The sequence below is a fragment of the Podarcis bocagei genome, assembly GCF_964188305.1.
Source record: "Podarcis bocagei genome assembly, chromosome: 6".
NCBI lineage: Eukaryota > Metazoa > Chordata > Lepidosauria > Squamata > Lacertidae > Podarcis > Podarcis bocagei.
In genome coordinates this window covers 34,565,532-34,579,487 of record NC_138130.1, presented here as the reverse complement: position 1 = coordinate 34,579,487, position 13,956 = coordinate 34,565,532, and the positions used below count along the sequence as shown (strand labels likewise).

The following is a 13,956-nucleotide window of genomic DNA, read 5'->3' as shown; positions in this document are numbered from 1 at the left end:
CCATGCCTTCTGAGAGATGCCATTTAATTAAACAACATGAATTATCCATTTGCATGTAACATGCAATTAACCCCTTTCAGAATTCTTCTGAATATGGGGAAACTATTTTTTTAACACTTCCCATTACTTTTTCTGAGGAATATTTTTGTGGATCAGATTAAGCACATAATTTGAGCTAAGTGTACATACTTTGCTCACAGTTTCTGAATACATTTTATATTGAAGCCTGCCTTGCATAAATGGAGGAGAACAAGCCCGAAGTGCTCATTAATACAAGAGAGAACGTGATTTCCCCCAAACCAACTGGCTAGGTGGGTTATTCGCATGCCTTGAGGTTCGGACTTTCCAAGGTCAATGAAACTCCCAAACTGGGCTGGTTGCCTATGTGATATGTAAACACAGGCTCCTGACCTATGTGAGCAGAGCGCAGCTCACTAAACGCTGCTGAGCCTCCCCACCTCTCATATTTCAGCAGATGGGTCATGGCACTTCCTAAGCTCTTGACGACATTGTTTGAAATCCACTGGGCTCATATGTCAGCCATCTGAAGGGGGACATTCTGAAGCCTGGAGGGTAGCATATAAGCTTGCAGAGCAGATAAGGCAGTTCTGAGCAAGCTAGCCTAGGCTAGCAAAATTCTGCATTCTTTATATGACACCAAGATAAAATGGATCAGTGCATCTGGGGCCTTGTTCACATGGAAATGGTGAACCTGTATTGGGGCTACACCACTTCCAACTACAAAAAGCCAAGGTTCATAATACCCAGGGCCAGCCAAGTTATTCTGGTACCTCCCACAGAAAATCCCACAAGCACCTCTCCTTTCTGCCATTAAAAATAAAATCATAATAAATGAACCAACTAACAATTTCCTGCCCTTTCATGAACTGCCCAAAACAGCAGTCTGAGGCATCTACCACAGCCTGCCTAACGATAGGTCTGGCCCTGGATAAAGCCAGCATATTAGGATGGCAAGTAGGCCATTCCCTTTCTCCCTAAAATCTATTCTATGTGGAGGTAAACAATTTGGAGGAGCGTTTCTCATTCATTTTGAACACCAGCTGTCCTCGCCTCATTTGCAGGTAACAGCCCAGACATGGATTTGCTACATGAGTGAGAACTAGGCCAAAGACAGGTAGGGCAGTGAAGAAAAGAGCGCCCTGAGAACTGCTGCCAGTCAGAGTAGATAATATTGAACTAGGTGAACCAATTCTAACTTGTTATAACAGTTTCACTGTGCAGGCCCAGCAGCAGAGCCAGTTTGGCACCTCCTGCTAGTGTGCCCACATAGCACCAGAAACTGCAGCTAGTGCAAAACGCATTGAATTGCCTTTTAAGAGGAGTCGATATTTGGAGCCACATCACACCATTCTTAAAGGACTACCCTGGCAACCAACACAGTTCTGGTCTGTGTTCAGAATTTTACAGATGACACATAAAGGCCTGAATGACTAAATACCTGAAGGAGCATGTTCCCCCCTCCCCCAATATAGTCCTAACCAAGAGTTGAGGCTAGATGGAGAAGGGCCTCCTTAGAATTCTGCCAATGGGATGTATACAGGAATCGCCTTACCTGCTGCAAGCAGAGGATCAGTGTTTTTGCACTTTGAATTTTGTCATTCTGCCTCGTCCGGCTCAAGGTTTCTTTAATTATGTCGCCAAAGTCATTATAAGTCTGTTAAATGGCAAAGAGGGGAAAACTCTCAATCACAACCGGGAATAGCATTATTTTTTAAAAGGCTATTAAAAAACAAAACAAAAAAGTTATTATTATAACTTTTCCCCAGCCACTCGCGGCTTCCAGCAGAATACTAAAGTACAATGAAACAAGTTAACTTATTTATAGCTTTGTATAAGGAATGATGGTATTTAAGCTCCATGGTACACTGCAAGTGTTTTCTCACGATTTTATTCATGCAGTACACTCCTGATTTAACACATTTAATTGGAAGTGAGTTTCACTCCCAAACAGGATCATAGCTCATATCTATATAAAAACACGAGAGCAGAGAAAAGAAAAATCACAGGCCTAATCTGCTTGTTTTTGGAAAGCCTAAAAAAATATTCCAGCCAATGCTACTGGTGAAGTTATCAAGTAAGAACTGAGCAGGAAGGTATTGAATCTTCCCCTCCGGGTGTACCCTGCTGCACAAAACGTCTAGGTTCTAGCTCTAGAATATTCTGAAGACATTCTGTGCTTCTTTCCTGTGTGTGTGATTACGCAGAGACCATACCTGATCAGTTTTGCAGAGGTGTTTCATGTGATGACCTAATTTGGACACAAAGCTAACCCAGTTCAGTGTTATGTGTATGCGCCTGCTCCCACTCCCTCCTCTAGTGACAAGGAGGGAGGAAATCCTCTAGTGACAAGGAGGGAGGCATCCACTTCTGTTTTAAACAAACCACAATCTCTTGCTTCATCGAAACCAGGAACTGCAGTTTAGTTTTAACCGAGGTTTATCTGAACAAACCAGGACCATACCATGATTTGAAGTAGGCTTTTTTCAGGCAAGCTACGGTGAACCACCTGCAATTTGTCCCTTGTAAGAAACAACAAACTGCAGCTAGTTTAAAACTGAAGTGAATGCTTCCAATCTCCTACTCATGGCCACAGCAGTGTAGAGGGAAGTGTGTGGACCTGAGGCTGGTGCGCATAACACCAAGCTACGGTTTTGTATTATGTTTAGCCCTTCTCACTATATTGCAGCTAACCAGATTTGTTCCCAGTCTATGTTCAAACAGAACCACAGCCAGGCACAGTTGCCTGGAAAGTGTACCCGCCAGATATGTGTGTTGGCATCTTTGCACTTTCGACTGTATTTTGAGTTTTCAACTCAAAACATTTTAGGTGCATGTACCTTTTAAAAAACAAAAAAACTGTAGGTATGAAAAAGCCAACAGTCTAAAGACACCTTGCAAAAGTTCTTTCTTTGTAAGATTCCCTCAAAGCAGTGAGAGTATTAGCAATGCACATAAACACTTCTCCAGCGTGCCATAACTCTCCCCCCACCCACTGTCACAGTGGAAATATGGGTGATGCTAAGGAAGAGTCTTCTAAAAGTGCAGTCAGCAATGTAATAAAACAGAAGGGAATACAGAGTGTACTCATTTGTACTCACCATGGCACATGTATCAAGACTGAGTGTGTACTAATAAACTCAGTGTTTGTGCTTGCTATATACAGTGGTACCTCGGGTTACATACACTTCGGGTTACAGATGCTTCAGGTTACAGACTCTGCTAACCCAGAAATAGTACCTCGGGTTAAGAACTTTGCTTCAGGATGAGAACAGAAATTGGGCTCTGGTGGGGCAGCAGCAGTGGGAGGCCCCATTAGCTAAAGTGGTGCTTCAGGTTAAGAACAGTTTCAGGTTAAGAACGGACCTCCGGAACAACTTAAGTACTTAACCCAAGGTACCACTACAACTTTTACAGCATTTGGAAGGTATCGCTAAGGAGATTATTCAATTACCCTCATATAATGCTTGTAGATTTCAGCAGCGGCAGTCATCTCGACAACATTATGGACAATTAACTTGCAATAAGCTGCAAGGAGGCACCGTTTCTGCTGCAAGGCATCCAATTTTTGTTCTTCCATCTTTTTCACTTCTTCTCCTGTCAAGACTACAGCAGCGAGTTTGGTTAGGTTTCATGCTAACACTGCATTCCAAAGCATTTTCAAATACAAACCTTAATCTGGGCAATAGACACCCTCGAGTATGTGACCAGCTCACAAAACCTTAAAAGCATTTATTTGTTGTTATTCAGACATCATAGAATCACAGAGTTGGAAGGGACCCCAAGGATCATCTAGTCCAAACCCCTTCAATGCAGGAATATGCAGCAGTCCCATACGGGGACCGAACTTCAACCTTGGCATTATCAGCCCCACGCTCTAACCAACTGAGCTATCAAGGCTGATGACAGTGCTAACACCTCATCTGCCATTTCACATGGATCTCCTCACTGAAAAGCAGTATGTACAGAGCAGCAAAGAGGAGCAAGTGAATACCAGAGGTCTCCTAAACCCTATGTAACTATGACTGGGAAGTTAATCACATTCATATATGGCTGGATAAAAATCATGAAAATCAGTGCAAGTGCAACTCCTCTTATAATAACAAATAACATTTCCTGATGCATTGTGCTAACCTATATGCTAGGAATACTAATACTAAAATGTTGGGGAGCACTTCTTGTAGGAAATATAAACGATGGCACAAGGTATTTTTCTGGAGTAAATTCTCCATCTTCAGTGCCAGAACCTGCAGTAGATGTTAACCACAGGGCTGATTTCTGACTGCCAATAGAATCTATATCATGGGGACCAAGAATGAGGAGGAAGATTAAACAGGAGAGCATTGAAAGCCCCATACTGAAATAAACACATGATGAGCGAGCACATTGCCACCTCCCGTGGTGCATCCACTCCATCTTCCTTCGCATCCTGGGAACTCCCTGTCCATTGATATTACACAGGCACCATCACTGTACTGTTTTCAGAGCCTGCTAAAACTTTTTGTTCCAGTAAGCCCACCGAGGCATGTGATTTTAGTTGATACCACCATGTCTACCTTGGGTAGCAGAACACTACTAAGTGGAACACAGACATTATCAGCAAAGTATGTTTAGTTCCTTGCTGGAAAGCGCTGCTGACCTCTGAATTCTTTTGGCTCCTCTGCGAAAACATGATCCTCAACGAAGAAGAGCAGTTTTGATTGAAGAGATGAACTGGGAAGGTACTCCACACACTCAATCAGTCCATCACTTAAACCTTGATGACTTACAATCATCAGCAAGTCGCAAAGTATCATAAAAGCCTACAATGATAAATAAAAGAAAAACAACTTAAAAAGGTAAAGGGACCCCTGACCATTAGGTCCAGTCATGGCAGACTCTGGGGTTGCGGCGCTCATCTCGCTTTACTGGCCGAGGGAGCCAGCATACAGCTTCCGGGTCATGTGAGCACTTAGGCACTTCTGTTTCGAAATTTTTATAAGCCACCTTTCAGGACGACATGCACTAAAGCAGTAATAACAGTATAACGCTAAAGATACAATATATATATTTTTTTAAAAAAATGCTGTACCATATTATTGTAACATAACATTGGATTAACATTGGATTACAGCACATCAAAACCTTGGACATTCAAAAAATACAAAAACCTCAACCAGCTATAATTCAGCTTGTGGAATGCCAATTTCAAAACCACACACACACACAAAAAGTACGCCCCTCCCCCCGCCAATCCCCACACCTGAGATTAGATTAAGGATTCCATCAATTCCTTATCTGCCAAAAATTGTGATGATTGCTATGGGGAAGGCAAAGCCCTCAAATGGGTCCATTTGTTTGGAGGCAAAATCCTTCCCAGCCCCAAATACAGCAACCATTTTGAACCACAGCACCAAGGGAGCAGAATATAGGGTGGGGGCAGAAGAGTTGCTGCTCTGCTGACCGTGTTGTTGGGGCCCAACGCCATTGGCTTAAGCATTCTGGAGGTGGACTGGAGTGAAGACTTCTTTACTCTGGTCCGCCACTCTTGCCACACCCACTTTGAAGGTCGTGATTGGCCAATTTAAACAAAGTTTTTGGCAGGCACACCCACAAGCCCCTGCAGTTGGCCGATTCCAACGGCTGTCTGCAAGGGGCAATGTTTCTTCTGCGCCCCAAGGAAAGCCATGCCAGGCCGCACATGCAGCCCACCTGGGAACTCTGCTGAGCAACCATTCTCCATCTCACCTGTGCTAGTAACACACAGCAAAGTACAGCTTAAGATTTGCCCTACTTGGCTTACTGGGATGGTCCTACTGAAAGCGAAAGCACTTCTTCTGCCAAGTCCAGTCCACAGTGGAAGCAACTGCCCAGTAACAACCAAGCAAACCCCTTCTCCTCACAGGCTCACCTTCATATTTCATCCAATTCCCACGGGCAACACCAGGGGGGGAAACACCATTAACACCACAAAGTGTGAATCAACAGGAACTTTAAACTGGAGACGCTTCCAGGGACACCACTGGTTAAAAATTCCTATGAGACAACTAAATTCCCAACCTCAACCACTAGGGAGTGTTAATCCCACCTGGGCCCAGGATGACAGGAGGGGAGACTGCAATTTCCTCGTGTGGAGAAGCACCAAACTGGGTTAATTGTTCTCATGAGGAATAAATCCTCACTATGGTCCACCAGGGAACTGGACTAATCCTCCTCCTTGGTGCTTTCAAGTGTTTAAAGCATGTTGTACCTGTAATCCTTACAACAACCTTCTTAGGCCAGTCAATATTATTCTGAAGGAGTACAATAATACAATATTATTATACCTGAAGGAGCGTCTCCACCCCCATCGCTCAGCCCGGACACTGAGATCCAGTGCCGAGGGCCTTCTGGCGGTTCCCTCATTGCGAGAAGTAAGGTTACAGGGAACCAGACAGAGGGCCTTCTCGGTAGTGGCGCCCACCCTGTGGAACACCCTCCCTTCAGATGTGAAGGAAATAAGTAGCTATCCTATCTTTAAAAGACATCTGAAGGCAGCCCTGTTCTGGGAAGTTTTTAACATTTAACGCTGTATTGTTTTTAATACTTGATTGGGAGCCGCCCAGAGTGGCTAGAGAAACTCAGCCAGCTGGGCGGGGTATAAATAATAAATTATTATTATTATTACTATTATATTCTCCCCCACGCTGCAGATGTAGATGCTGATGAGAGCAAAGAGTGGGTTGCCTAATGCCTCTAGTGAGTTGATGGCAGATACAAGATGCAAACCAGCGGCTTTCTGGTTCACAGCTCAGCCTGCTTAGCCACTAAGTCACACCAGCAACTGGGTGCTGTGTTGTATAGAGATTAGAGTCAATTCTTCCTTCCTCCCCAGAATTTTAGTATCTCTAGGCAATACAGCACCCCTCAAAACAGGGGAGTAGTTCTTCTGAATACGTGTACACAACACTTGCCCACATTGCTCTTAGGATAGGGAGGGGTGCAAATCTCAAGGGAAAAGTCACATGAAAGGGCATGTAGGATTCTTACCTTTTCACGTAACTTTCTGCTGCGGTGGCTGAGGTAGCACGTACAAATGTGGCAGTACTGCTTCAAGTGTGTCCTCAAGGCAAGAATGCTTTCCTTTAAGGGGAAGGAGAAAATCAGAAATTATTTCTGCAAAATGCCTCTTTGAATAATTCTATGTCATCGAAGCCCATCTCAAGACTTCTGTGAAAGGTGCAGAACTTTGTAGCATCTCAAGTTTCTTCTTCGCATCTTATTCTGTTTGAAGACGAAGCACAGAGGAAGGGGGGGTGCAAGGAGTCACAGGAGATGTGAGAAATCTCTATAAAATCCACAGGACACCATGATCCTCCTCATTCTTCCTTTGTATCCAGCAGTTTTTCACTCTCTATCTTGCCAGTAGCGCAGCACAGAGATGTGCACAGAATCTAATGAAGGTTTATTCCTCCCATCCACTGTTTTGCAACAATCTGTCACACTATATAGACAGCGTAGTGATAGTGTGGAATAAGGACAAGATGTAATCAGCTCCAATCTGTGTCAGCTCACTTCCCCTTGTCACTCAGGTCCCTGCTGCAGGGGCCAAGGTGTCCCAGAGTGGGAAATGCTGATTTGCATAAAGAATATATTTTTAATCTCACAGTGGCATCCTTACTTTTCTTTTCTTTTTTGATTCTGAGATACAGCCAGTGCTTTTCTTCTGGGGAAAGTAGCTGCCAGTACTGCGTACCCTTGAGTACCCCCAGAAAACTGGCTACAGCATCCCACAAAAAACTGCAGATGAAATCAAGACAGAAACCACACAAACATGCAGCAAATGAGCTGCTGGCATGATTTGTTTAGGTTTTCTATCAAAAAACAGATTAGTGAAGTCACTCAGGGATCATCCGGGTGTATTCTGCATATATAACCATTGTTTACCAGGTACAATATGGCAGCCAAAGCGTTTTGGTGTCCCAGGTGCCCTTTAATTGTTTCCCAAAAACTCTCATCAGGGCAGGCTGCCCCTATCCTCTCTAATGGTATATAATATAAATATAAACTCACTTTTTTGGCCATGTGTACACTGCATGTGCTAGGAAGACGTCAACATGCTGCCCACAGTGTTAATTTTATTTATATACTGCTTGATTGTAATAAAACCCAGTGCTTTTTTTTCTGCGGGGATGCATACCCTCAAACATTTAGTGAATCTTTGTACTTTTGTTCAATTACTGTATTTATTTCCCCGATTTGAACTATAAAATGGTGATTTTTCTTGAGTCAAAATGAGAGTACCCCTAAACATTTTTTAAGGAAAAAAAAGCACTGATAAAACCTCAAAGTGGTTTACACTCAAGCAGTTCACATTTGCACACAGTGTCCATGTGATCAAAGGAAAGCACATGTTACCATGATGATTTTCTTCCTGAGGAAGAAAAAATTCAGAGTGTGAAGCCCCTGTTTCACAGGTAGTTGCTCTCTCTCCAACCCATCGGTTGTTATTATCAGAGGCAAGGTTTGCAAAAGTATGAACAACATGCTTCTGATGGAACCTGGGAAGAGGAGGATAATGGATCTCACAAAGGACTCCAAATAATCTCTGAAGTGGGAGCTCAAGGATGGTGTTGCTTGCTTTTGAGTCACTACTGCACCAGAATCAGGAAATCAGAACGTGAGCCACTTTTGCTTCTGGAAGCTCAAATTCTTATGAAGCTCCAAATGGACCAAGGAAGCACAAAAGGACACAAAGAAGCCTTGAGAAGTGGCTTGAAGTCCCCACCCTGGGACTAACCTTGGAAGAAGTGTTCTCTAGTGCAGAAGAGAGCTGCCAAAGCAGTGCAGAATAAGCACACTGGAAAGCAGGCCAAAGGATCTGCAAAAGAAAACCAAGAGTCGTGACTTAATCATTTCAAATCCTGAACCGAGAAGCTTAGCATGGGCAGTCACCTCACTGCAGAAAATTCCACTCCTCTGCCACAAATAAAGAATTCAGTGATTCACCCACATCTAAACGCCACTTCTGTCACTGAATTAAGAATGTGTTCTACTCAGACTCAAGTATCAGCTGAAATTCAGCCTAACAAGATGGGAAATGGCTGGTGGGTGGGGGGGAGGTCATTAAACCCATGGGATGCTGAAACTAGGACTTAATTTACACTGGTGTGCTATTTTGGAGACGCGAAATATTTTCTGGTCCATAATTTGGTCACGGTTACCTGAACAGGTAAAGCATTTTGTTCCACCTCAAAACCAAGGAGCTTAGCCAGTGTGCCATAGAGATTCCACCTGGTGAGATCATGAGCACTACAAGTCCAAAAGGAAACACAGCGTCACTCTGAGAACTTTCAAGCAGCTGTGACAAAACAGTCCCATCAACAGAATACTCAAGACTGCCCTCACCCTCTTTACTCATCATTTTGATTCCAACTCGTTTAACAAAAAGCAAAAACAAAAACACAACCCTCAGAAATCCTTAGGTTGGCAATCTGCACAATGAAGCATGGCTTTAACTCAATTGGGGTTTTTTTGTAAAAAAAACAACGACTAAATTAATCCAGCCCAACAAAGCAAGTGGAAAGCAGCCTATTACAACTAGACTTTTAGCAGGATTGCCACAGATTCAGAATCATCTTCAAAGCCTACTTGTTCCCACCCTGGTTAGCAATTCAAAAGGAGAGTCCCAAATTCCAGCACTGTGAGAATACAAGTGCTAAAAGGGTGCAAGAGTTGTGTTGCATGAACTGCCTGAACTGGTAATGCCAAAATAGGGGGCCTAATTTGGCCTGCTAGGTCATTTCGGCAAAGCCATGCCCAGCTGCCCAACACCCGACATCATATATGACATCTGGTAAAAGACCCCGGTTCACACAAAATGGAGCTTGCTTATATTTGTAGCATCAGGCCCCTCCCATTTGTCAAACTTGGCTTGCGGGGAGCAGAGCAGGGGAAATAGTAATCTGGCTTATCGGCAAGATCTATGCAAGGCAGGACTCCTATTCCCAGAGCACACAGCATTCTAGCCCAGGCCTATAGTACTCCAATCTTAAGAAACAAATACAACAATTTCATAGGACGGTAGAGTTGGAAGGGACCCTGCGGATCATCTAGTCCAAGCCCCTGCAAGGCAGGAATAGGCAGCTGTCCCATATGGGGTATTGAACCTGCAACCTTGGCGATACCAGCACCATGCTCTAACGGTCTAACCAACTGAGCTATACTAATTTTGCATGAATAAACGGAAGTGCTTGATGATGCCTGTCTACAGCACTATAGATGTTTCTAGTGCCTTGAAACCAGAAAGCCCATGATATAAGTATTAGCATGCAAAGAGGACATGTGCCATGTGCTCCCTGGTACAAAGATCAGGGACGGATGCTCAGCAAAATCCTAGATTTGTCCCACTACAGCAGTGCCATCCATCATGCTATGTATTTACACTGTGACACATCATTAATGTGATGAATTCAGAACTGAGTTCCATTTCAGACATGAGTGGTGGGCAGGGTGGAGGGCTTCAGTCTGACTCTTCCAAAAAAAAAAGTCCCAGAGCCTTATTTGCACAACTAGAAACCAAACTGTCCAGAGAATCCTGTTACAGTGGTACCTTGGTTTACGAACTTAAATCTGTTCCGGAAGCCCGTTCTTAAACCAAGGCGTGCTTTCCCATAGCAGTGGGGGACTCAATTTACAAATGGAACACACTCAACAGGAAGCAAAACATGTTCTTATTCCAAGGCAAAGTTCACAAACCAAAACACCTACTGACGGGTTTGCAGCGTTCTTAATCCAAGTGGTTCATAAACTAAGCTGTTCTTAAACCAAGCTGTTCTTAAACCAAGGTACCACAGCATTTAAAAATATAGCCAATATTCACTAACTATTTATTCTTTCACAACATCTTGAAAGCTTGCAGCCTTTATATTTAAATGACTCTAAGTGGGCCTTCAGTTTATCTAAACTGACCAAGAAACAGTGCCAACACATAAACACCAGAACTTTATGGGCCCCAAAACAGTCTCCACAGACTTTAGAAACTTTGAGTCTCTTAGCATCTTGGCTTACATTAGCAAAGGCTTTCTTTTCTTCCATTTATATCCCACCTTTCTTCCATCATGGAACCCATGATGGCTCCCAGGTGGACTTGCTTACCTTCAGAGGGACAGCTGCTTAATGTGCCTTCAGAGCAGACCCTGGGATTTTCCTGATCCCAACACCTGCACTTCTTAATCTCACCCAGCAATCTTACATTTTAATACAATGTATTATGTATTGCAGGGGGTGGGACTAGATGACCCTTGGGTCCTAACTCTATGATTCTATGCTGCCTGGCTTTAGGTCTGTAAACAAAGCAGCATTATTCTAATTGTATGTGCCCACAGAGGGTCACTAAAGTGAATTAATAATCAACATAAACAAGCATCTCACTGATGAAAAGCAGTTATTCTTCGCAACGTCAAGCATATATGATGAATTCCTTCTTTTTCTGCACGAAACCCTCCTCCCTGTGTAGGAGACAGGAGAAAAGACTATGTGACATTTGAGCAGCAACTTCTCTCTCTGAAAAGCAGGCTTGGATAGGGGGAAAGGGACCTGCAGTATTCCTGCCCCCTTCCCAACACACACACAGACACACACACACACAACGTGCAGACTCCCCCCACAGTGCATACACCTGCACACCCCAAGGACTGCCTCTCCCCATATGAATCATCTCATACCCTGCAATCATCATCTGAGGCCCTTTGTATGCCACCAACACAAGAATGGGCCTTTCTTGTGGTGGCTCCCCATGTGCGAAATGTTCTCCCCAGGGACGTTTGCCTGGCACCTTTGTTACATATCTTTTGGTGCCAGGCAAAAACATTCCTCCTCTCCCAGGCCTTTGGGCTAATTAAACAATCTATGGCATTTTAAACTGCGGGGGGCTATTGTTTTTGCTTGTTACTGTGTTATTTATTTTTATTTTGTAAACCACCCTGTGATCCTTGGATGAAATTTAGACAAGACAAAACAAAAATAACGACAACAATAAAATATAGAGCGGGTAGATTTTGTGGACAACAATACCAGTATACCTGAAGGAGCGTCTCCACCCCCATCGTTCTGCCTGGACACTGAGGTCCAGCTCTGAGGACCTTCTGGCGGTTCCCTCACTGCGAGAAGTGAGGTTACAGGGAACCAGGCAGAAGGCCTTCTCGGTAGTGGCACCCGCCCTGTGGAACACCCTCCCACCAGATGTCAAAGAGAAGAACAACTACCAGACTTTTAGAAGACATCTGAAGGCAGCCCTGTTTAGGGAAGCTTTTAATGTTTAACAGACCACTGTATTTTAATATTTTGTTGGAAGCCGCCCAGAGTGGCTGGGGAGACCCGGCCAGATGGGCAGGGCATAAATGTTGTTGTTGTTGTTATTGTTGTTGTTATACCCATCTTCACCAGCTAGCACGCCCAATGGTCATGGATGAGGGGAGCTCTAGCCCACCATAAGTGGAAGGCACCATATTGGCTACTACTGGCATAGAGTTTTCTTCCCATTGTTAGCAGTTATTTGGCACAGAGGCAGCATGATTGCATGCACTGCCTACTGGGGGACATGCAGTCTAATAATAATAATAATAATAATAATAATAATAATAATAATAATAATAATAATAATATATTATTTATACCCCGCCCATCTGGCTGGGCTTCCCCAGCCACTCTGTCTTCCTGCAAGAGGGCTGAAAGTTTACTACTGGATCACCTATGCTGGGCTGCTCCTGCGTTGCTCTGACTCACATCAGATGATCTGTCAAACTGTAGGATGCCACCCCTCACCGAGTCTTTGCCTGTGTGTGTGTGTGTGTGTGTGTGTGTGCGCGCGCGCGCGCGCAAAGTTCCATGGAATGGCAGGAACTTTCCCTCCCCAACCTGGGGGGATTAAATGTCGCTGCAAGAATCACATTAGGGGGCCAACCTAAATAATGGAAATCAAGCATATTTCTCTCTAATCCTCCACCCACCCTGCCAACTTGCAAATCTGCAGAAAACTAGGTTGTTAATGGCTGGAATCTGGCTTATCTCACTGAATAAGCTGGTGTGGGTTGGTGCAGAATTGATGTTTTCTTATTATTTTCTACCAAAAATAAAAGTGTGGGCAAATTTAACCTGACACATTTACTGTACTTCCATCTTTTTTTAAAGAAAAGAAAAGAAAAGAAACTATCAGCATGAACTCTTATATGTTGGAATGACATCTGTTAGCAATGGCACAGCTGATCAACTGTTGTTGAACCGAGTCTGCAAGCTATTCATATTCCCAACAGCTGCTCTTGTATTCTTAGAACTAATGAAAACCTTTTCAAGTATTTCTGTAGCAAATCCCACCCCCAACCAGCCCAACACAAATGGAAATGCAAAAGCCACTTTTAAGGTTTGAAAACGCTGCAAGATGTTTTAACAAAGCAATCGCCATGCAGAGGCTGAACTTTAAAAAGTTATGGAAGAGGAAATGTCTTCCTTGCCCTAATAAGGAAAAAGCTCAGTTTCATCTCCAATTAGTTAAATTATTTTTTCCTCACTGGACCTCAGACAAATGATGTCAAATAGCAGACAGTCATTAGTTAAGAATGCAGACTTTAAATAGTCTAGTGGTAGAATATCAGTTCCCTGAGATGTGAAGAACAGACTTAAATGTTCACAAATCACGCAGCACTCTGTCAAGAGAGGCACATTATATTCCAATAGAGGGATTCTTTGCACTACTTCAAACAGAAAACAAGCAATAGTCAGAAATATTCGTGGTAATTACTGTTCTGGCAGGATCTAAACAGTTAAACAAACAAAACAAAAAAAGGTAAAGACCATCATTAAAGTTTGGCCCACTTTGCATGTGATACATTTCTAGCATGGATATCACTTCTGTGTAGGAGTATATTGGGCTAAAGAAGGGTTCCCATAATGAATCTTCGAAGCGCTTCCTATTATTAACTT

General features: G+C 43.4%; 1 protein-coding gene across 4 annotated transcripts in view; it reads right to left on the bottom strand.

Annotated features, from left to right (window-relative positions):
* The window catches only part of LOC308588573 (cohesin subunit SA-2-like), a 54,277-nt gene that overhangs the window by 5,076 nt on the left and 35,245 nt on the right, over positions 1–13,956 (bottom strand). For all 4 annotated transcript variants that reach the window (XM_081196994.1, XM_081196995.1, XM_081196996.1 and 1 more), the window contains 7 exons: positions 11,410–11,486; positions 9,201–9,288; positions 8,777–8,857; positions 7,027–7,119; positions 4,658–4,820; positions 3,473–3,624; positions 1,574–1,675 (listed from right to left, as the gene is read on the bottom strand). In XM_081196994.1, coding sequence (XP_081053120.1) covers positions 1,574–1,675; positions 3,473–3,624; positions 4,658–4,820; positions 7,027–7,119; positions 8,777–8,857; positions 9,201–9,288; positions 11,410–11,486 — 756 coding nt within the window. The remainder of the gene's footprint in view (positions 1–1,573; positions 1,676–3,472; positions 3,625–4,657; positions 4,821–7,026; positions 7,120–8,776; positions 8,858–9,200; positions 9,289–11,409; positions 11,487–13,956) is intronic.